The sequence below is a fragment of the Amblyomma maculatum genome, chromosome 5 (assembly GCF_055883805.1).
Source record: "Amblyomma maculatum isolate TAMU_Amacu chromosome 5, ASM5588380v1, whole genome shotgun sequence".
Classification (NCBI taxonomy): Eukaryota; Metazoa; Arthropoda; class Arachnida; order Ixodida; family Ixodidae; genus Amblyomma; species Amblyomma maculatum.
In genome coordinates this window covers 158,383,911-158,407,360 of record NC_139348.1, presented here as the reverse complement: position 1 = coordinate 158,407,360, position 23,450 = coordinate 158,383,911, and the positions used below count along the sequence as shown (strand labels likewise).

General features: G+C 46.1%; 1 protein-coding gene across 1 annotated transcript; it reads right to left on the bottom strand.

The window, feature by feature from the left end:
- Positions 1–2,937: 2,937 nt before the first annotated feature.
- On the bottom strand, positions 2,938–3,876 carry LOC146190104 (uncharacterized). Its single transcript, XM_084605418.1, has one exon. It carries the CDS (start codon positions 3,874–3,876, stop codon positions 2,938–2,940), a length of 939 nt encoding a protein of 312 aa, XP_084461544.1.
- Positions 3,877–23,450: the final 19,574 nt, after the last annotated feature.

Sequence of the window (23,450 nt, the reverse complement as noted above, 5' to 3'; positions counted from 1 at the left end):
ATTCATATTCTTGATGCAGATGTCATGCTTTGCGGCACAGCAACGAGACCCAAGGTCGATCCCATCTTTCCGCTAATTACCCAATGATCTTTATCGCCTAATCAATTTAATTTCTCACATGTTCCTCGACATTTTGATGTAGTGTCAGACCTCGCACATCCACGTGGCCTGTGAGGTCAAGGTGACATCTGATTGGCTCTGAGGGACGTGACTGCGCACATCCGCTCAGCCAATCCCTTTTTAGAGTGATCTCGGCGGATTTCTTGCGCTAAATGAAGTCGACCACTGTGACGTTAAAGCTGAGAAGGGATAATTGAATCATGTGTCAGCCCCTTTTGAAGTCGTTTCATTTCTCTTTTTCTCTCCGAGCACGTCAATATAATACAATGCAGTCATTGTGTCCGATGAGATGCGCCATGGGTGGTCCCGTGAGGCTAACTTTCTACATTTTATTCCTCTTATTATTTTCGTCGTGGATTCAAAACGTTCACGCCATGCTACCACTTGAGTTTTTCCTCAATGTATCTTTATAATTTAGTGGTTATTTTTCTCACGAGTCACAACAGCTTGTAGATGTAGTTACTAGGAAGAGTACCATTCCCGCTCCTTTGAAGCTTTGTACGGAAGGTTTGTGCCACGTGTTGTCCACAGAGAAGCCAGGAATTTTCAAGCCACGGACGAAAAGCGCGCTGACCCTCTCCGGACGGCCACCTAAACCTCTGCTGAGGAGCTCTTCTCTGCTGCTCCAACATCTCAAGTTACTGGGCTGCTTCGGTGTCGGACATCTGGTCAAAGAGGGAGTGGTGAGAAGGACCGAGTGAACTGTGCCACCGCGGAAATGAGCACTTCGGGGGCAGTGTGTGTTTGTGCGCCGTGAGAGCGATTTCTAGCGTAAAGTAGCGAAGTCAACCTGTTCCCTTGTTCTTGTTACATCACTGTGTTGACTACACACGTGCAGATTATGTGCACTCCTGGCATAGCAGATTGAGGGACAGTAAGCAGCAGCCCTGTGTCGGCTTCGGAACATCTGGCTCGATCACCTACCGTTCCTAGGATTTTGGGCTGATAACACTGCTACCGTATCAGTTTCGTGACAATTTTCTCTCCTTTGCTGGCACTCAGTACCCACATGCGAGAGGCGACAAGGAATAGATGGAAGGACAAGAGCTGCATTCTATAGCGTCCCCAAATACACTCTGGCATAACAAGCAGATGAATGTTATTTTTTATTTCTTTTTAAGGTATACAAAAGCATTGGTGCACACTGCAAACTGTGTGCAGAAACCCCGGATTCTGTTCTACGTTACCGGAAAGCTCACGACGCCAAGGCTCAAGTAAGGAGTACGAACATGACTGCCACTGAAATGGAATGAAATTTCAGGACTTGAGGGCAACGGCGTGACTCCCAGACGAGGAGGCCAGTGGGCGGGTAAGACATGTAAGTTTGGTAATAAGCGGAGGCCTAAACTGGAACGAGACATCGTTAATTGAAGTTGTGCAGCAGCCGCTTTTCTCTGAAGTCGCCATACTTGAACTGATGATGATGGTTATGTACTGTGCAGGAAAAAGAAAAGAAAATGTTTTGGTTTATGAGGCTTAACGCCCCAACACGAATTTAAGCCGCAAAGGATACATGTGGTACAGCCCACTACGATTTCGCCAGTCTATTCGCGAAGTTACCAAGCTGGTGCTAATGCTGCTGTCATGGCGATCCTGCCCATTGGCTTCCCGAGTCAGTGTACCGGAAGGCAGTTCACGGCGCGCTGTAAAGGAACGCTGATACTTCTATCGCCACTACAAGGCAAGGCATGATCTCTCTTGGACAGGAAGCATTAATTTGGGACCTTCGTGGAGGCGAAATAGGAAGCAGTTAACGACATTTTTTGGGAACGCTAAGAATCAATGTATTCGCATACTTCACGATAGTCACTAGTAACGTCGCAATTATTGACAAGAACGGGCACTATTGCTCTTCTAGGTACTCTTAGCTATTTTCTGTGAGGACAGGACAAATCTCAAAAGCAAGATTTTACTGTGCATCCCATGGTAGAGCAGTCCTATTAAAATTTTGAAACGCTGTCATTATTCCTTCTCACAACATTCACCATACTGTTAGAGTAAAGTACTCTATTCCCCATCTGCATATGTCCATTGTGCAACCAAATGCTTTCTCCGCACAAAGAGCAAAGGTCTGAAATTGTCATTCTGCCGACGCAGTTCTTCACACTTATCCAGCAAACATAATGCATTCATTAAAAGACTCGTCGAAAAACTGTAACACCCAAGTTTTGATACAATACCGGCAGGGACATTTGAGGTATAAATAAAACAAAAATATGTGATGACAGCATCTTCCAAATCGTCCTGTTTACCGCAGAATTCTAAGTTTTATTTCGTTTTGTTTGTGGGGTTAACATTTCAAAGTGACTAAGGCTATGAGAGACGCCATAGAAGAGGATTCCTGATATTTCGACCACCTGGGATTCTTTAAGGTGCACTGACACGGTACAGAACACAGGCGCTTTACTTTCCGCCTCCAGCGAAAAGCGGCCGCCCGGGTCGGGATTAGATCTCGCTTCATCAGGCACAGTAGTCGAGCGCCGTAATGACTGCGCCACCCAGGTGGGGATTCAAAAATTTAAAGTGGTGCCCAAGAAAGCTAGATGATAATTTGTTACTGCTTCGAGCACTCTGCAATGAATTATCATCAATCATTCATGTTTTTTACTCACACGTTTTTGCGCACTTGTCCCACTTTTAGAACAGTTTGAGTTAAGCATAATTTCACTGTGACGGATATGCGCTCTCATTAAGGAACGAAAACTCCTTATCTCGAAGCATTCTTCCAATGCTCTGACATTCCCCTGTTATATCTCCGAGTTCTCAGTAACCCTCAACATGCTACCAGCCTTCGTACCCAAAGTACCTTTATTTGCATCATCCTCTCATTATGAACTCTTCTATCTCCTTCATAGGGAGGTCTCCCTTCTGTTCTTTGATTTGGTCCATAACTTGCTTCTTGGTCAGCGGCCGCTCTAGGCTTCTAACTAGAAAAGGTATGCGCACTTTGCTGCTATCTGCGCCGGTTCGGCCTCCAGCGTCACTTTTTCCTTTGTCCGGTTCCAGTGCCTGTCTGGAAAGGAGACTGATAGTACCTATGCCATTCTGTCCTGTATTCTCTTCGCCGATCTCTTTCTTGTCGGAAATTTTAGAGCTCTGTTCATTTTCGCCGGAAGTTAGTTTAGCCTCGTCTTCGCTTCGGTCATCCGTCGTTCGACCTCCTGGCTTTTTAGGCTTCTTTCTTCCTACTCTCTTCTGCCCAATGTCCTTCTGCTCTTGATCCTTTTGACTGCTAGAAGTTTTGGGCGGCCGCCCTTTAGTGGAAAGCTGAATAGGGCCCGCGGTAGTGCTGCTGGTGTCTGTCTCTTTTTCAAAGCTTTCTTTGTCTGTGCTTTTCCCGGGGATATCCTTGTCTTTTTCAGGGCTGTTTTTGTCTGTGTCTTCTCCAGGGCTGTCTTTGTCTTTATTTTTTCCTAAACTATCTTTGTCTTTTGGAGGGTTGTCTTTGTCCTTTGCAGACGTGCCTTTGCGCTTTCCAGAGCCGTGTTTTTTCTTCGGTTTCTTTCCTGTGTGTTCATTTCCACCCTCACCATTGTGCTCGCCTTCCTCGCTCATCTCGAGTGCCTTCGCGTCGTCCACAAGGAACGTGCAGAGGCAGCCTTCTTCCTCACAGCTCCACCGCAAAGCCCCGAGTCCGGTGCATGAGGCCGCGCAGTCATACAGGTCACAATCTGAGTCCGGAAGCGCCTGACAAACGTACGTACCGGGAAGTGAGACGATCGCAGCGAGGAACGTCAGGAAAACGAAACAGTTCATGGCTGTTACCACTGTGACTTGTTCTCCCTGTACGGTTGCCGCACTGCGATGCTTGCTTTTCTACGTCTTCTGGCTCAGGCTTTTTCCCTTTTCAAGCTGCTCCACATGGCTCTACACGAAGATAGAAAGGAAGCAGAATATCTTTAGACAATTTATTCACTTGAAATTTGTTACTCGAAAACAGGAACGATATTAACAATTGTCGTGTTACATAACCGAGGTTTATAATCAGTCTCTTCTTTTTTATTGACCATGGCAACAAAGTTCGCATAAGAGTTGACTAGCTCACAAGCGCTTATGAGGTCCCAAGTTCGTTTACATGAACTAGTGTCTTGACTGGAAGAAGTTTATATGATTCGAGAAAACTGCTTGAAAATCGCAGACCTCGTTTTATTGAGTTCAGATTATGTTCCCAGCTTTTCTATCTTTTATGGACAGCACTATCAAACGTTCTTACATCTATATTTTTATATTCAGCTATCTCAGCCCGAACACTGAAATATGGCTCACATTCATCTCCTTACAAGATGCGACAGACTACCATATTTTAGATTTGTTTAAATAATAATTATCACCATGATTCCACCTTGCCTCCATACTAAAAATTTTTGGTGTGCGCATATTAATTTAGCAACTGCTTACCGGAAAATGTGTCTTATTTAACTCTCTTTGTTGTAGAAAAACATTTTACGCAAAGCAAATGTTTTTAACCTGTATTGTTCTGTGTTTCTGAAATAAGCGCTGATCTTATACGGAACCATACATGTCACAAAAACGTGTTCAGCGCTTCATTCATCACTCAAGATTTCGCAAGAATTTCAGTCTTGTAAATTATTGCGGACAGAAAGCTACTTTAACTTTTTTTTCTCACTAGCTCCAATACACAATTTGGGCTTTCATCCTCAATTATCTTGTAATGACTCAAATTCTTTGCAGGCACAAAGCTAGAAAGCGCGTATTTCACCGTGATTGATGAGCATCAAGAAATACAGGCACACAAGTTAGCACGTCTTTGCGCGTATCTTCCATGGTGACTGTGATTTCGCTTTAATATACTCTGTATCATGCATAGAAAATCACTGCTTTATTTTTTTTTTTAACAAATGTCCTCATATAGAGATAAAGTTAGTTTCTTGGTTAGCCCTACATGCCAGAACAAGAAAATCAAACAGCATTCCTTTCCAATTTCTCTACTTACCTATTTAGAATACCTTATAGACGATATTTCCACTGCAAGAATTAGAACTAACTAGTGATATAGTCCAGATATTCTTTACAAAATCTGGCATCTACGCCAGGCAGCGATTTTTGCATTTGAGTGAACGTTAGTTCTGATGTTTTGCCCGATTGGTTACTTATTCGCAGCTAGTGCACGCAGCTTCATCTTTGAAGCTGCGTACCTGACCTGACAATCGAGGATGACATATTTTAAAGCTTGGTAACAAACTGAGCAGGAAAAATCAGTAATACATTGAAATTATTACTGCGGCTAGTGTGTGAGAAGGAATTAATCGGACTGCATGGCTTCCTTGGTGATTTGGAGTCTTAGAAATCCAAATCTTTATTTTTAAGCTTGAGCTGTATTGCTTAAGAACTGAGGGAGTTTCCTAGGAGGAACGCGTGATATGAAGCAATTGGGCATTGTGCACCGCAGACTGCCAAGAACACGACAGGGTAGAGCCAGCACGCGAGAATAGGAAACCTTTGCTATCGGGCACATTGACATGTGTGTCACTTTTCGACGCCTACGAGAGCAAATTGTGACCTGGCTTTGAGGAAAGGAACAACGCAGTAACTGCTCCCTTTGCCGCGCACCTCGCCAAGAACACGTGCAAAACCGCAGCAGAAGGGCAGGGAAAATAAAAAAATAAGAACATCTGGGGATCAATAAGTTGCAACTTTGGGGGTATGACACAGTAACGCAGGTTACAATCCGAAATATGTATCCCTGCTTTAACCAAGCCGTAAGGACATGCCTGCGTATTCTAAGCATTGTACCTGACTCGGCATTCAAGAGCCCACAACGGTTTAATTTTTTTACGCCTTTCAACCTCAAATGATCAGCCCGAGTTGGCAACTCCTCGGAGCTATCTGACATGTTGTGGCCTCGAAAACTCACACAAATTATCGAACAATGGGTGCTGGTCCATGTCAGCTGCCGGCTACCGCCTACCAGTGCTGCGCTCGGGATGTTTCCTCTCACAACGGCGACACCAACGTCTAGATTTTTTTCTGCTACGTGCCCTGTAACGCTATCGCGTTAAACTTCTTTGACAAAAAAAAAAAAGAAAAGCAGTAACGATCTCACTTCTCAGTGGGCACCAAACAGTGCCGTAAGACAAAGGAGACGGTTACGTGTTACAGAAGGATGCCGTGGGAGAGTGGAGAGTTGGGTTTGTCGGTATGCGATCATTGCGGAAACAGCGCCAACAGAGTACGGAGCGAGTACATAACACGGGCGCTGAATGGGTATATATATATATATATATAAAAATTCAAACAGGGTGTCACACAACTTTCCCGATTATCTATTTTATTCCAACAGTTTCGGACGGTGGACCGTCCTTCTTCAAGGTAGAATTGGTACTCAATTCTACCTTGAAGAAGGACGGTCCACCGTCCGAAACTGTTGGAATAAAATAGATAATCGGGAAAGTTGTGTGACACCTTGTTTGAATTTAACTCTGGCCCATTAGTAACAAGCAATCCATGTCTATATATATATATATATATATATATATATATATATATATATATATATATATATATATATATATATATATATTATATATATATATATATATATATATATATATATATATATATATATATATATATATATATATATATATATATATATATATATATATATATATATATATATATATATATATATATATATATATATATATATATATATATATATATATATATATATATATATATATATATATATAGAGCCCGGCAATCACTAACACAATCAACTTGCTGCGTGAAACGCTGATGAAGAGAAGGCGCGGGCTCAGTTCATGACAAATCAAACTTAACTAGAGATGAACAGGCAACAGAGTGAACGGGAGTACCGACAAGGGTGACCGAGTGAAAACAAACAAGAGAAAACGAAATCAAGGGTAAAAGAAATTTTAACTTGGTACAGTCGAGTATCAAGCATGCAATGAAATTTAAGTGGCGAGGTCAATGGCTGTTGCTGTTCTTGTTTGTTTTCATTGCATCATCCCATTTTTGGTGTCGTTTTATCTCCCCCCCTCCCCTTCTTTCTTACGAAACGAGGGGGTGCGATGCACCTCGCCACTTTTATTTCATTCATGACGCGCGCCTGTAACAAGGTAAAATTTCCTTTACCGTTGTTATCGTTTTTCTTGTTTGTTTTCACCCGTTTACCCTTGTCGGTACACCCGTTCACTTTTTTTTCGGTTCACCTCTGGTTACGTTTCATTTCTCATGGGCTGAGCACGTGCCTTTTATTCGCCATCTTTTCGCGCAGCAAGTTGATTCTGTTCGTCTTGATTGAGGGGCTGCGGTATATAGGGTGTCTAAGCTAACTTGGACCAAGTTTAAAAAAAAAACGATTTGCCCTAGCAGAGTGAACAAGTTCAGAGATCTTCAGAGTCACTCATGCTAAACTCCAGCATTTTTTTCGTTCACTACAGTTGAGCAGTAAAGACCAATTACCTATATTTCATTTATTGGCTTGAGAGAAAATGTGTCAAAGCAAAAGTTGTAGATCTTCTCTAAAAACAGCTAGCTACGTTGTTTCCCTCAAACTAGTTTTTTCGTAAATTGATATTTTTATCAGCCGAAAACGACGCCTGGCGGAATAAAAAAAAAAAAAAAACCTTCCTTTTGACTGTGGCGTCACTTGGAAGCCAGAGCCGCGTCCGATATAACAAAACCCGCTTTTATTGGCCGTGCTCTCTGCGATGAAGCTGGTTGTACACACTTGGCGAATGATTTCACATAGCATGGTCACGTGGCAGCATTTTTTGAAGGCCTGTAAATAGGGCAGCGTAACTCGTAGCGTGATGGAAACAACATAGATATCCGTTTTCGAGAAGATCTACACCTTCTGCATTGACATTTTTTTTCTCAAGGCAATAGTTAAAAAAGTACCTAATTAGTATTTACTAGTTATTCAACTGTAGTGTACGAAAAAATACTGGAAGTTAGCATAGGCGACTCTGAACATCTCTGAATTTGATTTACTGTGCTAGGGCAACCCGTATTTTATAAAACCTTGGTCCAAGTTAGTAACTGCGACACTTGCTATATATATATATATTGTACTGTGATAGTCATCGCCATCGACATGCACCTGTGCGTTGTGCGACGAAGAAGAAGTACGCTGGGCTCGCCGTTGCAAGGTCCTGTCCTCACAGCTCTCCATCTGAGCGTCAATAAACGCCCTATTACAATTGGCGGAGGTGCCGGAAACGATCCCACCCAAACTGGAACTGCGAAGCCGTACACTACCCTCTACGACCGCCATGCAAGACACTTCGACGCTGCCGGCCGTTCCACCCACGATCATGTGTGCTGGCGTCGTGCGCCAGCGTGACCCTTGCCTGTTCAGCGGCACGGCCGATCAAGATGTCGACGACTGGCTATCATCCTATGAAAGAGTAAGCACCTACAACAAGTGGGATGACTCATACAAGCTCAGTAACGTCATATTCTATCTGACGGACGTGGCGAACCTCTGGTTTCGCAACCATGAGGCTGACCTGTCATCTTGGTCGACATTTAAAAAAAAATTTCGCGGAAGTGTTCGGCCGCCCGGCAGTGCGTAAGCTTCGTGCCGAACAACGTTTACACGATCGTGTTCAGCGCGCTGATGAGACCTTTACCAGCTACATAGAAGACGTCGTTGATCTCTGCAAACGAGTCGACCCGGCCATGCCGGAAACAAACAAAATCCGCTACATCCTCGAGGGCATTTCTGAGGACGTCTTCCAGATGCTGGTAGCGAAAGATCCCACCAGCGTTAGTGAACTCGTGAAGCTTTGCCAGAGCTACGACGAGCTCCGCAAGCGGCGCGCTTCTAGGCGCCGCTCCAGTGTGTGCGACGAAGGCGTATCCGCATTAGCCCTGGGTGGTTCGCCAACTTCTGAAGGGAGCCCGCTGAATCAAAAGATGAAAGATTTTATTCGTGAAGAGGTCGCACGTCAAATCTCACTCCTTCCCCATTTTCAAGACTCGGGCCGCCTCGTTCCTGAACTGGCTCCATCTTTGGCCCCTGCTATACGCCGTGTCGTGCAAGAACACGTCGCTGATGCCTTGCCGTCCAACCCCGTGGTGCCGCCTGTGACGGCACCTCTCACGTATGCCCAAGTAACGGCTAGGCCACCACCTTCGCCCACGTCTGGCTCCTATGTGCAGGTCCCTGCCTACCGTTCACCGCCGCATGCTGAGCCTTCGTTTCAAGCCCCACCCTCAAGGTTCCGCCCACATCCTATGAAACCTTGGCGTACTACGGACAACCTTCCGATTTGCTATGCCTGCGGTCGGCCGGGCCATGTTGCGCGCCTTTGTCGCCAGCGCCTCCAACCTTCACAGCCTGACATTCGATTTTACCCGTACGATACCGACTCACGCTCGCAAATGATTCCGCCCGGTTCTCAATTTGTCCCACAAGATCGCCAAACCTATACCACTCGTCGATCACATTCTCCTCGGCGCCGATCGCTTTCTCCAATGCTGCGACGTTCTACCAGCACCGTTGAGGGAAACTAACAGTCGCAGTTCCGGGGGCAAGAACTGCGCTTGTTTCGAATTCCTCAAGTCCTCCATGCCGTCCCGCTAATGTTATCAAAGTTTCTGTAGAAGGCGCCACAGTTCTCGCTCTCGTCGATACCGGTGCAGCCGTCTCCATCATCAGTGAAGCGCTCTGCCGTCGAATTCGCAAAGTGACCACTCCGATTTCCGACTTTTCGCTCCGCACCGCCTCATCACAGCACATTCACCCCTCCGCATCTTGCACAGCCCGTGTGCTCATTCAAGACGTCTTGTACCCCATCGAGTTTATTGTTCTGCCGAACTGTTCGCATGATATCATCCTCGGATACGATTTTCTATCGACTCATCAAGCCGTTATTGACTGTGCTCGTGCACAAATTGCCTTCGCCCCCCTCTGTGATGCCCCCTTCTGTGACACCCCTCCCCGCACTGCAAAACTTCTCGTCGCCCATGACACCGACATTCCTCCGTTCTCTGCTGCCCTCGTACCACTGTCTTGTGAGTCGGTAACTCCTTTGACTGCGATTTTTACACCTTCCGAAGCCACCTCCCGTCATCCCTGCCTCCTTTTTCCGTTCGCTGTTCTCGAAATTCAAGACGGCAAGAGTGCACTTTACGCCTCGAACCCATTTTCTTGCCCAGCAGTCCTGCTCCGTGGCGAATGCATTGGACGTCTTGAAGAGCTTGATCCCAGTCATATCACCACTCTTGCTGACTCAACCCCCTCCTTCGACGTTAGTCTGTGCTCTTGCGATGTTGCGACCGCTTCGACGCCCTCCGACGTTTTCCAACATGCTATTGATGCTGATCTTCCACTTGCGCAACGTGATCAACTTGTCGCCCTCTTGCAGAACTTCGCTTCTTCATTCGACTTTCCTCAAACTGACTTGGGCCGCACGTCTGTCGTAGAGCACACCATCGACACCGGTAAAACTGCACCTTTGCGCCAGCGCCCCTATCGCGTGTCGGCTTCGGAGCGCCAAGTAATTGCTGATCATGTGGACGACATGCTCCGTCGGGGTGTCATTCGGCCATCCCACAGTCCCTGGGCGTCTCCAGTTGTGTTGGTACCTAAGAAAGATGGCTCCTTCCGGTTTTGTGTCGACTACCGCCGGCTCAACAAGATCACGCGCAAGGACGTGTATCCTCTGCCACGCATCGATGACGCACTAGACTGCTTGCAGGGCGCCGAGTTTTTCTCCTCGTTGGATTTACGATCTGGCTACTGGCAGGTGCCAATGGCTGACGCTGACCGCTCTAAAACTGCCTTCATCACACCAGATGGATTATATGAATTCAACGTCATGCCCTTTGGGCTTTGCAACGCCCCGGCCACATTTGAACGCCTCATGGACACTGTGCTTCGTGGATTCAAGTGGCGAACCTGTCTTTGCTATCTCGATGATATCGTAGTCTTTTCTACCGATTTTCAATCCCACCTGCTCCGACTGAAGGACGTTCTCACTTGTCTCGCTACCGCCGGCCTCCAACTGAATCTGAAGAAGTGCCGCTTTGCTGCTCGCCGACTAACAATTCTAGGTCATGTCGTTTCTAAGGATGGCATTCTTCCCGATCCCACCAAACTTCGTGCAGTTGCCGAATTCCCACGCCCAAAATCACTGAAGCAGCTACGAAGTTTCATTGGCCTATGCTCCTACTTTCGCCGCTTCATCTTAAATTTCGCCTCTATTATTGCTCCTCTCATCCAGCTCCTCTCCGGTAGCTCCGACCTCTCCGCATGGACACCTGCTTGTGATGACGCCTTCAACACTTTACGCCGTCTTTTGGTTTCGCCTCCCATCCTCCGCCACTTCGACCCGAATGCGCCAACTGAGATTCACACTGACGCTAGCGGTATTGGGATAGGCGCCGTTCTCACCCAACGCAAACCTGGTATCCGAGACTATGTGGTGGCGTACGCAAGCCGCACCTTGACCAAGGCAGAGTCCAATTATTCTGTTACGGAAAGAGAATGCTTGGCCATTATTTGGGCCATCGGCAAATTCCGTCCGTATGTCTATGGCCGACCATTTTATGTGGTCACTGATCACCACGCTCTGTGCTGGCTGGCGTCCCTCAAGGACCCGTCCGGCCGCCTTGCTCGCTGGGCTCTTCGCCTCCAAGAGTATGACATTCGTGTCATATATCGCTCAGGCCTCAAGCATACTGACGCGGACGCTCTTTCGCGCTCACCGCTGCCTCCCTCTTCATTGCCTGATGAGATCTGCGCCTACGATTTGTCTTCGCTTGCCACTATTGACATGGCCACGGAACAGCGGCGCGACCCGTGGATATCTACACTTCTGGACTTTCTTTCAAGTCACTCTCCAGGTCGTCTGTCTCGGGCGCTTGCTCGCCAAGCTCACCATTTTTCAATTCGTGACGGGCTGCTCTATCGCCGCAATTATCTTCACGACGGAAGGAAGTGGCTTTTAGTCATCCCCCGTCACCTCCGCGCCGAACTTTGTGCTGCTTTCCATACTGATCCCCAGTGCGCCCACGGCGGAGTGTTGAAAACCTACACGCGCTTGCGTCTACGCTTCTGGCGTGGAATGTACCGCTTTGTCCGCCATTTTGTCCGCTCCTGCCAGTCTTGCCAACGCCGAAAAACTCCTCTCAAGTCCTCTGCTTCGTTGCAGCCGTTGCCCTGTCCTGCCCGTCCGTTTGATCGTGTCGGCATAGATCTATACGGTCCCCTTCCTACAACTTCAGCTGGCAACCGCTGGATTATCGTGGCAGTGGATCATCTAACCCGCTACACTGAGACATCATCATTGCCCTCTGCTTCCGCACGCGACGTGGCTGCCTTTATTCTGAAAAACCTGGTTCTTCGCCATGGTGCCCCTCGCGAACTGCTCAGTGACCGCGGACGCGTTTTCTTATCAGACGCTCTTGAGGCTCTCCTGAAAGAATGCCGCATCATACACCGCACCGCTACCTCGTACCACCCTCAGACGAATGGACTGACAGAACGTTTTAACCGCACTCTCGGTGACATGCTGGCTATGTACGTGAACACCGACCATTCCAATTGGGACCAAGTTCTACCGTTTGTTACTTACGCATATAACACCGCGACACAGGCCACTACTGGATTCTCTCCATTCTTTCTCCTTTACGGGCGCGAGCCACCCTGTACTATGGACACACTTTTTCCCTACCGCCCTGACGTTTCCGAATCTTCCCCGCTATCCGATGCCGTCACGTACGCAGAAGAATGCCGTCAGCTCGCCCGCTCTCTCACAACAGAAAATCAGTGGCAACAAAAATACCTCCGTGATACCGGCGAAGCTTCGCCATATCTCCCGGACACACTGGTGTGGCTCTGGGTGCCCTCCACAACCCCTGGCCTTTCAAAGAAGTTTCTTGCTCGCTACCACGGGCCATATAGGGTCCTCCAGCAAACATCTGCAGTCAACTACGTAGTTGAGCCCGTCACGCCCTCTGCGGACTTGCGTCGCCGTGGTCGTGAAACAGTTCACGTGAACCGATTGAAGCCATTCTATGACCCCGCTGTGCTTTCCGCGCCATAAGTCGCCAGGATGGCTCCTTTTTTTACCCGGGGGGAAATGTACTGTGATAGTCATCGCCATCGACATGCACCTGTGCGTTGTGCGACGAAGAAGAAGTACGCTGGGCTCGCCGTTGCAAGGTCCTGTCCTCACAGCTCTCCATCTGAGCGTCAATAAACGCCCTATTACAATATATATATATATATATATATATATATATATATATATATATATATATATATATATATATATATATATATATATATATATATATAGCATATATATATATATATAGCATATATATATGTGTGTGTGTGTGTGTGTGTGTGTGTGTGTGTGTGTGTGTGTGTGTGTGTGTGTGTGTGTGTGTGTGTGTGTGTGTGTGTGTGTGTGTGTGTGTGTGTGTGTGTGTGTGTGTGTGTGTGTGTGTGTGTGTGTGTGTGTGTGTGTGTGTGTGTGTGTGTGTGTGTGTGTGTGTGTGTGTGTATGTATGTATGTATGTATGTATGTATGTATGTATGTATGTATGTATGTATGTATGTATGTATGTATTTCTGAAATAAAGGCCAGTTGCTAGTCAGCTCCAGTGTTGCATTTTCGCTCCGTCCTGTGTTAGCGCTGTTCCCACTATGATGCCGTAGAGTTGGATTTATGACGCATGGACCCGTCGAAGCGCAATGCGAAAACCGACCGCCTGAACTCGAAAGCATTTGTTTGGCCATGTGTGTGGCTGAGTACAGCATATACGAGAATGTGAAGGAAAAACAATGCCACGTAGTAGGCGTTAAAGGCTTTCATTGATTGATTGATTGATTATTTGATTAATTGATTGATTGATTGATTGATTGATTGATTGAGTGATTGATTGATTGATTGATTGATTGATTGATTGATTGATTGAGTGAGTGAGTGAGTGAGTGAGTGAGTGAGTGAGTGAGTGAGTGAGTGAGTGAGTGAGTGAGTGAGTGAGTGAGTGAGTGAGTGAGTGAGTGAGTGAGTGAGTGAGTGAGTCAGTGAGTGAGTGAGTCAGTGAGTGAGTGAGTGAGATTAACGTTCCAAAGAAACTACAGCTGTGAGAGAATCTGTAGTGTACGGATTAGATTAATTTCGAGCAGTTGGGGCTCTTTAACATGCACCGACATTCAGTAACGCACGGTGCCACCTCCATCAAAACGCAGCCGCCACAGCTTGGCTTGAGCCTGGATCCACCAGATCACAGGTTCTAGCACAGTCGCGGTGCCGAGTTTTAACGCGATAAAGTTAAACACCAAAAAATATGACGTCATTATTCGGCGTTTTGAGCAATGATTCAGGGGCATGAACTATGGCTGGTGGTAGCTGGCCGGTAACATGGCCGGGCACTGATTGGTCCCCGGCTTCTGAGACTTTACAATACAGCAAGGCATGCCTGCGTGGGCACAAGCTGTCGACTCGACCTTCCTTGAGTTTGCAATGGTGCTTGGGAAACGAACTCTCGAGAAACCTCAGATCTGGTGTCAAGCACGCTTTAGAAGAGCTATACACGGGCCCGCCTGTACACATTTCTTAAAGGCCCACTGTCCACCCTACGGTCGAAAATATTTTCTTCTCTAGTGACTGTGAGACTTCCTCCCCAGAACGCAAAGCAGCAAAATGTTTCTGAAAAGAGTAACTAATAACGCAGTCATAGCCACAGCAATCACCCAATTCTGTCGTGCTTCTCTCCTTCCGTTAACTCGCAAAGGTTTTCACTCTCTTGCCCGGTCGTCTAGTCTCCGCAAGACAAATTCCCCTTCCTCCTCCGCGTTTGGCGGGAGGTGGGGTGTGGCACTCCGCTTGTGCGCAGAAAAAAAAAAACCGGCGAGGGAGCGCGCGCCGCTGGATTCAGTCCGGCCGTGACGAGGGAAAAGCGCGCAGCGAGTGATAGACACCCATCCTTCATCCCCAGACAGCGAGACGGACCAATGGACCTCGTTTTCGACTAATACGTCATAGCTGCGGCTCGACGGGCAAGCGCAGGGAACGGGGAAGCGTGCTTTCCGAAGGAGATCAGAGAGCTTTGATTTGTATTTTCGTTGCTTTGCGGCGCTCGTGTCACTGTAGCATTTTGCAGAGACTATCTCCGGTACTTGATCAAAACACTGGGCTCCTTTGCTTAAAAGGTCCTTCCCTGGACAGTGGCCCTTTGCGCGGGGCCGGCTATGTTTCTATGTCGGATGACCTTCCACAGAATGTGGGAGCTGACAACTGTTTGCAAATTACTATGTGCGATGTAAGAGAGGCACAAACGAAGATATGACTAACCAAGTAGTGAAGTGCTTCTATACGCGAACGAGGACCCGCAAAGGATGCCGCAGACAAGGGCCCATAACGCTTTGTTTTTCTTCTATGACGCGTGGGTTGGCCCTTCCACGGAAAGCCGAAATTTGCCCTGACTACAAGCGTAGAACTATTTTCTAAAGAAGGCGACCTCATGTACTATTCACTTTTGCGCTATATCTGGCTCGTAAAGTGAGATGACTTAAAGGTTTTTTTTTTTTTAATTTGGTCACTGGTCCCATTGCTCAAAGGCCCACACCACCCTTTAAATTAAGCCGTTCGGTATTTCATCTTTAAAGCGGTAGTAATTAGTAGCCGCTCTTTCGCATAGAACAACGAACGGTAAACCACAGGTCATCACGGCATTAAACTATATCTCACTGGATTGTACCGCACTGTGCGGTTCCACAGCCGCCCGGTTAGCGCCCTTTCACCGACGACCGTCACTATCAACAGAGAATACGGTTCTGAACGCTACTTTAACCGAAAGACAGCGAATCAGCGGTGGTCGGCTCCCCGAAGAATGCAGGACAGAAAGGAGGGCCGAACAACCCGTGGGCGGGCTCTTATTTGAGCGTATGCGGTATTACTCATATTTTGCGCGCATATATATATGTATATATATATATATATAGACATGGTTTGCTTGTTACTAATGGGCCAGAGTTAAATTCAAACAGGATGTCACACAACTTTCCCGATTATCTATTTTATTCCAAGCGTTTCGGACGGTGGACCGTCCTTCTTCAAGGTAGAATTGAGAAGGTAGATTCTCAATTCTACCTTGAAGAAGGACGGTCCCCCGTCCGAAACTGTTAGAATAAAATAGATAATCGGGAAAGTTGTGTGACATCCTGTTTTAATATATATATATATATATATATATATATATATATATATATATATATATATATATATATATATATATAATGACACATGTAGCTTCACCAACGTGCTGTTTAACTCATCCAAAGTATTGATCCATGCTGGTTTTGGTTAATTGCTCGGCATTCCAGATAATGAAGTTCATTATTCATGCTCTTCAGTTTTGTTATTTAAGCAAAGTTAATTTCAATGCTCCGTGATGCAAACGTGAGCAAACTAGGCTGCAGCAGGAAGAAAATGACGACGGCAGCTTCTACGGCGACGTGCTGTCAAGAAACTATCCAGCTACCCTAGCTAATCCTCGCTTAAAACTTATTTCTCTCAATCAGTTTAAATAATATTTATGACAGGCTATCGGGGGCCAAATATCACACTGCCTCATGAACATCTCTTCAAACATAAAAAGTTGTTCGTAAAGCAGTGTAATATTTTTTTTTATTTTTAGCACAGCGAGTGAATGCGAAATGAGCCGTTTCTGTGCTTATGAAACTAATTTCAAGGTAGTAGACATTGCACGTAAAAACCGCCACCAGACAAAAACCTGCAAAAGGCGGAGCTCTGCAACCAACGTCTACTGGGGCACAGACCTTGACAATAAACAAGCCTGAAAATGGGGTCTATGCGCAAGTAATGCGCCTGTGAAGTGTCGAAGCTAGGGTAGTTACCGATAGATGCTCAACTTCTTTGATTTTGTAAAGGTGGACCAATCCTCTATTGAGGATAAAGCCTCAGCCTCGCATCAAATTTTCACCAAGCGTCTATCTCCTGAAGTTGTCTCGAGCGTTGATGCAGCGACTGATATAAACCTAGTTGATTTGCTTATAAGATTGCATTAGAATATAATTCTTTGACGCGTCTTACTTTCTTTATGCACCAACATTTGTCTTGCGCCAGTAAAGAAGCCCGTTGGAGGTATCTCTAGAGAGCACGTACGTGCTACCTTTGCAGGTAACGTAGCGTAGCGAACAAAAACCGAATTGACACTGCAAAATGATACCAATAAGCCTTTAAACTTATTGCTTTATTATAACTTATATTGCTTTACACTGCTTTGTAGGAATCTTTCATTGCCTTATATGCCCGCATTACATGTACGTTGCGTAGAGAACTGCAATTTAAGTTGAACACATTTATCTCCAACTCACAAGCGCCTACTGTAACCACGTAAGCGTAAGAGGTCTCGTACCATGAGACCTCTCGCTGTATATTATTGTACGTTGGTTTTTTATACGGAAATAAACTTTCAACTTCAACTTTAACTCTCGGAATATAACTTCCACTATGCAGAGGCGCACTATTGCATCTCCCACTGACGACAGAATAACTTTCTTCGGAGCTCCCAAGACTTTATAAAGAAATATAAAGCTGTTTTTCTTCGAAGGTCGTGTGCGATCGTAAAACGTTGACGAGTGTCTTCTCCGCCTGCTTTCAGTCAAGGAAGAGACGCCCGCTATAAATCAGGCTCTTCCACAATGGCATCAAAACTGATGCGACCACAGTGAAGACACCAATGCAGGGAAAGCTGCACAGGCGCTACAGTCGATCCTCTACCTCTTGGCTCGATTACACGCGAGTACAGCTGGAGGCGCGTGCGGGCATCGGACAATAATTAGCATCTCCCATCTGCGACAGTGGTGTAAGAGCCGACGCATCTCTCTTTATAGGGTCACTGTAAAGACAACCGACGAAAACTATTACCTCGTGGGCGTTGCAGGTCACTAGCAGCGTAGCGGCCGAGCGTATAACCAGTGCTGTAATAAGGCCTCCGCTTTCGGCATACCTTTATATGAGCTGCGATTCGCTGTCGGTCGGCATTGTTTACTAAATCTATTGTGACGTTTTGTTAAAGTTCTCCCTAAAAGGAAAAGGAAGGAGTAGGCGGGGCCCATAACGCACTCTGCTTACTGGAGATCTGGGCATTTGGTGGGCAGGTAAAAAGGCATCGACGATGACCGATGGTGGAAGAGAAGTTCCTTGGTCAGCTTTCCGGATTTCTGGAGCGTCGATAGTGAGATCCGAGCACTTCTCCACGAGAGCTCGTAGCAAGCCAACAGAGTACTGCCACGACGTCACAGTGTCCTTCCTTTTCGGGCACCGAAAAGCATAGCAATCTGCGGTTCCGTCGTCGCGTCGTATCCGGACCCTCCGAAAACTCAAGTCCAGCGGAGCACAACACGTCCTCTCTCGCGGTTTCGCGGCCCTACGAGGGAACGCGGGAATGAAAAGAGCCGATGAACAAAAAAGAAGGAACAAAAACGCGGACAATCACGCGCAGGTGTGACAAGTAACAATGGTAACCTGGTTCCTCCAGCTTCCTCGAGGTCCCCTTTTTCTAAGATGTGCTGTTGTATGTTTTGTGCGCCTAACTAAAGCACACAAACATGGTTTTCATTCGTTCTGTGCCGTCGCACGCGCGCGCGGGCGCGTCTTTTGTGAGAGCTCGCTGTCAACTGGCCGAGCAAACGGTAGCATACTGTCGAGCAGGTGTGTATTTCAGTGATTACAAACCTGCCTTCGAGGGGTTTGCCAGATTGCATCCTTGGTTTTTTCTTCATCTGATTGAACATCGGTCGAAAAGGGGGAAGGTAGGTGGGGTCGTAAATCACGTCTTCTCCTCTAGTTCTTCCTCCTCGCCTACACTCCTGAATAATGCTTTCCGGGGTGCAAGCAGCACGTGACGAGAAGGTAAGGAGTGAGGGAAAGAAAGTTACGCCCCTTATACCGCATTCCTCTCTCATTCACCGTGACTTCCTTCAATAGTTTGTTGCCTTTATAATACGCTAGTGTGAGCCTCCCGTAGGCCCCTATCGAAAGCATGCGGGACGACGTCTCTTTTTGTTTTTGTTTTCTCTTTCTTCTCGGAGATAGCACGAAGGCTGTAAACTGCCGGGGTTGGCGCTGAGCAAGCGTGCACGGTATCACAGGGTCAAAACTCAGTGTTGCCAGAAGCAGCACAGGTGTCAGTACCATAAATCAAGCAGTGTGTTGTGGTGATGCCGTGTTTTTATTATGCTTTAACCACTTTCGACGCGTGTGCTGTCTTGAGCATGAGTGGACGCATGCGTTGTATTTTTGGCTCCCCTCATCAATACTCTTTATCGCCTCTAATATTCGATCACTCTCTCTTTCTCTCTTTTTAGTGTTCCTTGCGTAAAAGAGCAGGAATGGCACGCATTCGCCTCTAGATACTAAACACCGCTCAATTAAATATTTGCTATAGCGCACATAGATTCTATAATTCCCAATTAGGGCTAGACTCATTTTTTTTTTTTCTGGCAGCATGATACACATTTCTTGCTGAGAAAAATGTAGGCTTAAATAGCACTGCCCGCAACTAATTTCGAACATGGGAGGTCAGTATCGAACAGGAGGCCGTGACCAACGTATTGATGCGGATGACGGCTCAGCGTAGCGTAAGAGATTCGCGTTTCAAAGTCCTTCTTCACGCTTCCTTGTTTCACGGTACCGGAACCATGGAGGAACGCAAACATTATCTTAATTCATAAGAAAGGGGACGCTAAGGACTTGAAAAATTACAGACCAATTAGCTTACTCCTTGTTACATATAAGGTATTTACCAAAGTAATCACAAATAAAATCAGGGCAACTTTAGACTGCAACCAAGCAAAAGATCAAGCAGGTTTTCGGAAAGGATACTCTACTATCGATCATATTCATGCCATCAACCAGGTAATAGAAAAATACTCGTAATATAACCAACCCTCATACATAGCATTCATTGATTACGAACTCATGGAAGTATTCAAGAGTGATTTGTTTTAGTTCTGTTGGCGATAGCTCGACGTTCTTCCTGATGCCGGGTATTGAAAGAAGCAAATCGTTTGCACGTCTACACCGATGGTTCAGTGAATGCCGTGAGTTCTTCAGGCTCCATGGTCATACCCTCCATCAATACAGAAATAAAAGTTAGGACAATTCACCAGACTTCTTCAACAGCTGCAGAGCTAACAGCTCTTCGTGTCACAATTAGGCATATCCGTCAGCAGGGCCCTCAGCGGTGGTCTATTTTCACAGATTCAAAAGCAGCCCTGCAAGCATTAAAAGCGGCTCTTCACCGTGAAGCTCATGAACAATTTTTTGCGGAAATACGACAAATTCATCACTGTGCAATTAATGGAGGACATTACATCATCTTCCAATGGCTTCCAATAATAATAATAATAATAACAATAATAATAATAATAATAATAATAATAATAATAATAATAATAATAATAATAATAATAATAATAATAATAATAATAATAATAATAATAATGATAATAATAATAATAATAATAATAATAATAAGTTTATTTCTAGGTTCAACTGGAGGGTTTCCCGGATAAAAGCTGCCTTCGCAGCTTGACAGGCCACAGCGGCATAGCGGGCAATCTTCGGGCGCACGAGGTCGCACGAGGTCGCACGAACAGCTCACAAAAACGGCGATTGTGTGTTGATTCTCTTTTCCAGGGCAGACGCAGTGGGCAGGCTTTGCGCACTTGCGCGAGAACACACGCTCTCCTTGCGGAATTCTGGCCAGTTTGCGAACTGCCGCTTAAAATCCCTGGACCCCGACCTAAAAGCTCCGGCTTCCACCTGGCCTACCTCGACGCGAAGAAACCTTGCTGAACCGCCTGTGGGTTGGTGTAGCATTCACAAACTCGTATTATTTTATGATAGGCATGGCAAACAGCCCTGCATGTACAAATTGTGGGTGCGACGAGTCTATAGGCCACATTCTTTGTGAGTGCCCTTTACAGGGAGGGAAAACAGTGTCTTAAAAAAGGGTGTTAGGCAAGGAGACACGATATTCCCAGTACTATTCACAACTTGCTTAGAAGAAGTATTCAGAGACTTGGAATGGGAGCAGTTAGGGATAAGAATAGATGGAGAATACCTCAGTAATCTGCAATTTGCTGATGACATTGCCTTGCTAAGTAACTAAGGGGATGAGTTGCAACGAATGATTAATGACCTGGGCAGAAAAAGTAAAAAGTAGGCTTTGAAATCAATATGCAGAAGACTAATGTAATGTTCAATAGCCCAGGGAAGGAACAGCAGTTTACGCTAGGTAGCGAAGCACAGGAAGTAGTTGGCGAATATATCTATTTAAAACGGGTAGTCACCACAGATCCGGACCATGAAAGGGAAATAGAAAGGAGAATTAGACTGGGATGGAGCGCATTTGACAAGCACTCCAAGATTATAACTAGAAGCTTACCGGTATCGCTCAAGAGGAAAGTATACAACAGTGGCATCTTACCTGTAGTCACCTATGAGGCTGAAACGTGAAAGCTAACAAAGAGGGCTGTACGTAAGTTGAGGACAACGCAGAGGGCTATGGAAAGAAAAATGATAGAGATAACGTTAAAAGATAGGAAGCGTGCAGAGTGGGTAAGAGAAATAACTCAAGTCACTGACATTCTAATGGAAATCAAGAAGAAGAAATGGGCATGGGCAGGACATGTAGCGTGAAGAAAGGATAACCGATGGTCGCTTAGGGCGACAAACTGGTTTCCAAGGGAAGGAAAGCGTAGCAGGGGGCGGCAGTTAATTAGGTGGGCGGATGAGATTAAGAAATTCGCAGGGGTCAAATGAATGCAGCTCGCACAGGACCGGGTTAATTGGAGGAATATGGGAAAGGCCCTTGCCCTGCAGCGGGTATAGTCAGGCTGAGGAGGAGGATGATGATTATAAACAGCAGATGGCGCCAAAGCCTTATTTTACATTTTGTTTTTCTCAAGAGCCTTCTCCTCGGGAGAAGTATTCACTTTCTAATAAAACAAGGTTATATATCAATACAGACACACTCCAATTTCTGCTCAGAACCCCTTTGAGCGTTCGCCTCTTACTCGGTGGCAAACTTGCGAGATGCAGGTGATTCGCGGGTGGTAAATTATGGGAGACGGATGCGTTAACAGCTGCGCCTCTCTCGGTTGGAATTTCTAAAGCTTCTTCTCTTGCTCGAAAAGAGTTTGTTAATATCGCCTCGCCCAGTGTGGTTGCGGCGTCCGCTCACCTATAGCATGAATTCTCGGCTTCGATCCCGACCACGGCGGTCGCGTTACGGCGGGCATGGAATGCAAGAGAGCCCATTGCATCAGAGTGATGTGCAGGTTTCGAGCATGTCATCAAATCAACCCGCAGTCCTTCATAATAGGGCATATGGTATATCGAAAAAATTTTTCCATCATCACTAACTATATTGTAAGCATAAATAGCCATATAAAGGAGTGAAAACTGAGTAACATTTCCTCTAGCTTTAGCGCTCTCCTTACCAGAAGCTGAATATGCTTCCCATACCCTGGGATGTATATTCATCTCAAAAATGCGGAATATCTATTCCCGGCTACGGAAGCAGATTTTGATTTCAAAACATTCAATGATCTCGCAGTTACTAAGATCTAAGCTTATATTTCGATTTCCTCTAATTACTTGTCTCAAGGTTTCTAGTGCCATGGTTAAATACATTCCCTGATATAATCACTTCAAACAAATATTTTTTGAGGTTGGAATTCGCTACTAAAGCCAAAAGTGCAGCTCTTCGCACATTCAGTGTGCGCAAAGCTAGAAAAAAAAAAAAAAACGAGAGCTTGTTAGGTTCTCAAACGCGTTAGAATCGTATAATTGCAGAGAGCAGAAAATTCTTTGTTTTTGTTTATGTGATTTAGCACCCCAAAGCTACTCAAGCTAATAGAGGCGCCGTATGTGGAGGGCTCCGGAACTTTCGACCCCCTGGGGTTCTTTACCGTGCACTGACGTCGCAGTGTACACGGGTGCCTTGCCTTCGCCTCCAGCGAAGAGGGGCCGCCACGGCCGGGATTCGATCCCGCGTCGAACACCGCGTCGAGCATAGCTGTCGAACACTATAGCCATTGCACCTACGTGGCGGGGGAATAGAAAATGATTATTTTCGTAATAGCAGCGGGCGGCCAAAAAGACGTGAAGAAAGTTTTGTAACGTAACAGTGTCCGGTGATATCTATTTATTCCTCACATTTACTGAGCATGGGATTCACATGAGGGTGCAGCGGCTTCAAGGACGGATGGCATGCTCTGCGGTACCATTGAAATAGGCAGAATTGGAGTGGTGCACAACTTTGCTTGGGTGGATGATCCCAGT

Coding starts and splice junctions, on each gene's coding strand:
- LOC146190104 (XM_084605418.1), bottom strand. CDS start 3,876: ATGAACTGTTTCGTTTTCCTGACGTTCCTCGCTGCGATCGTCTCACTT.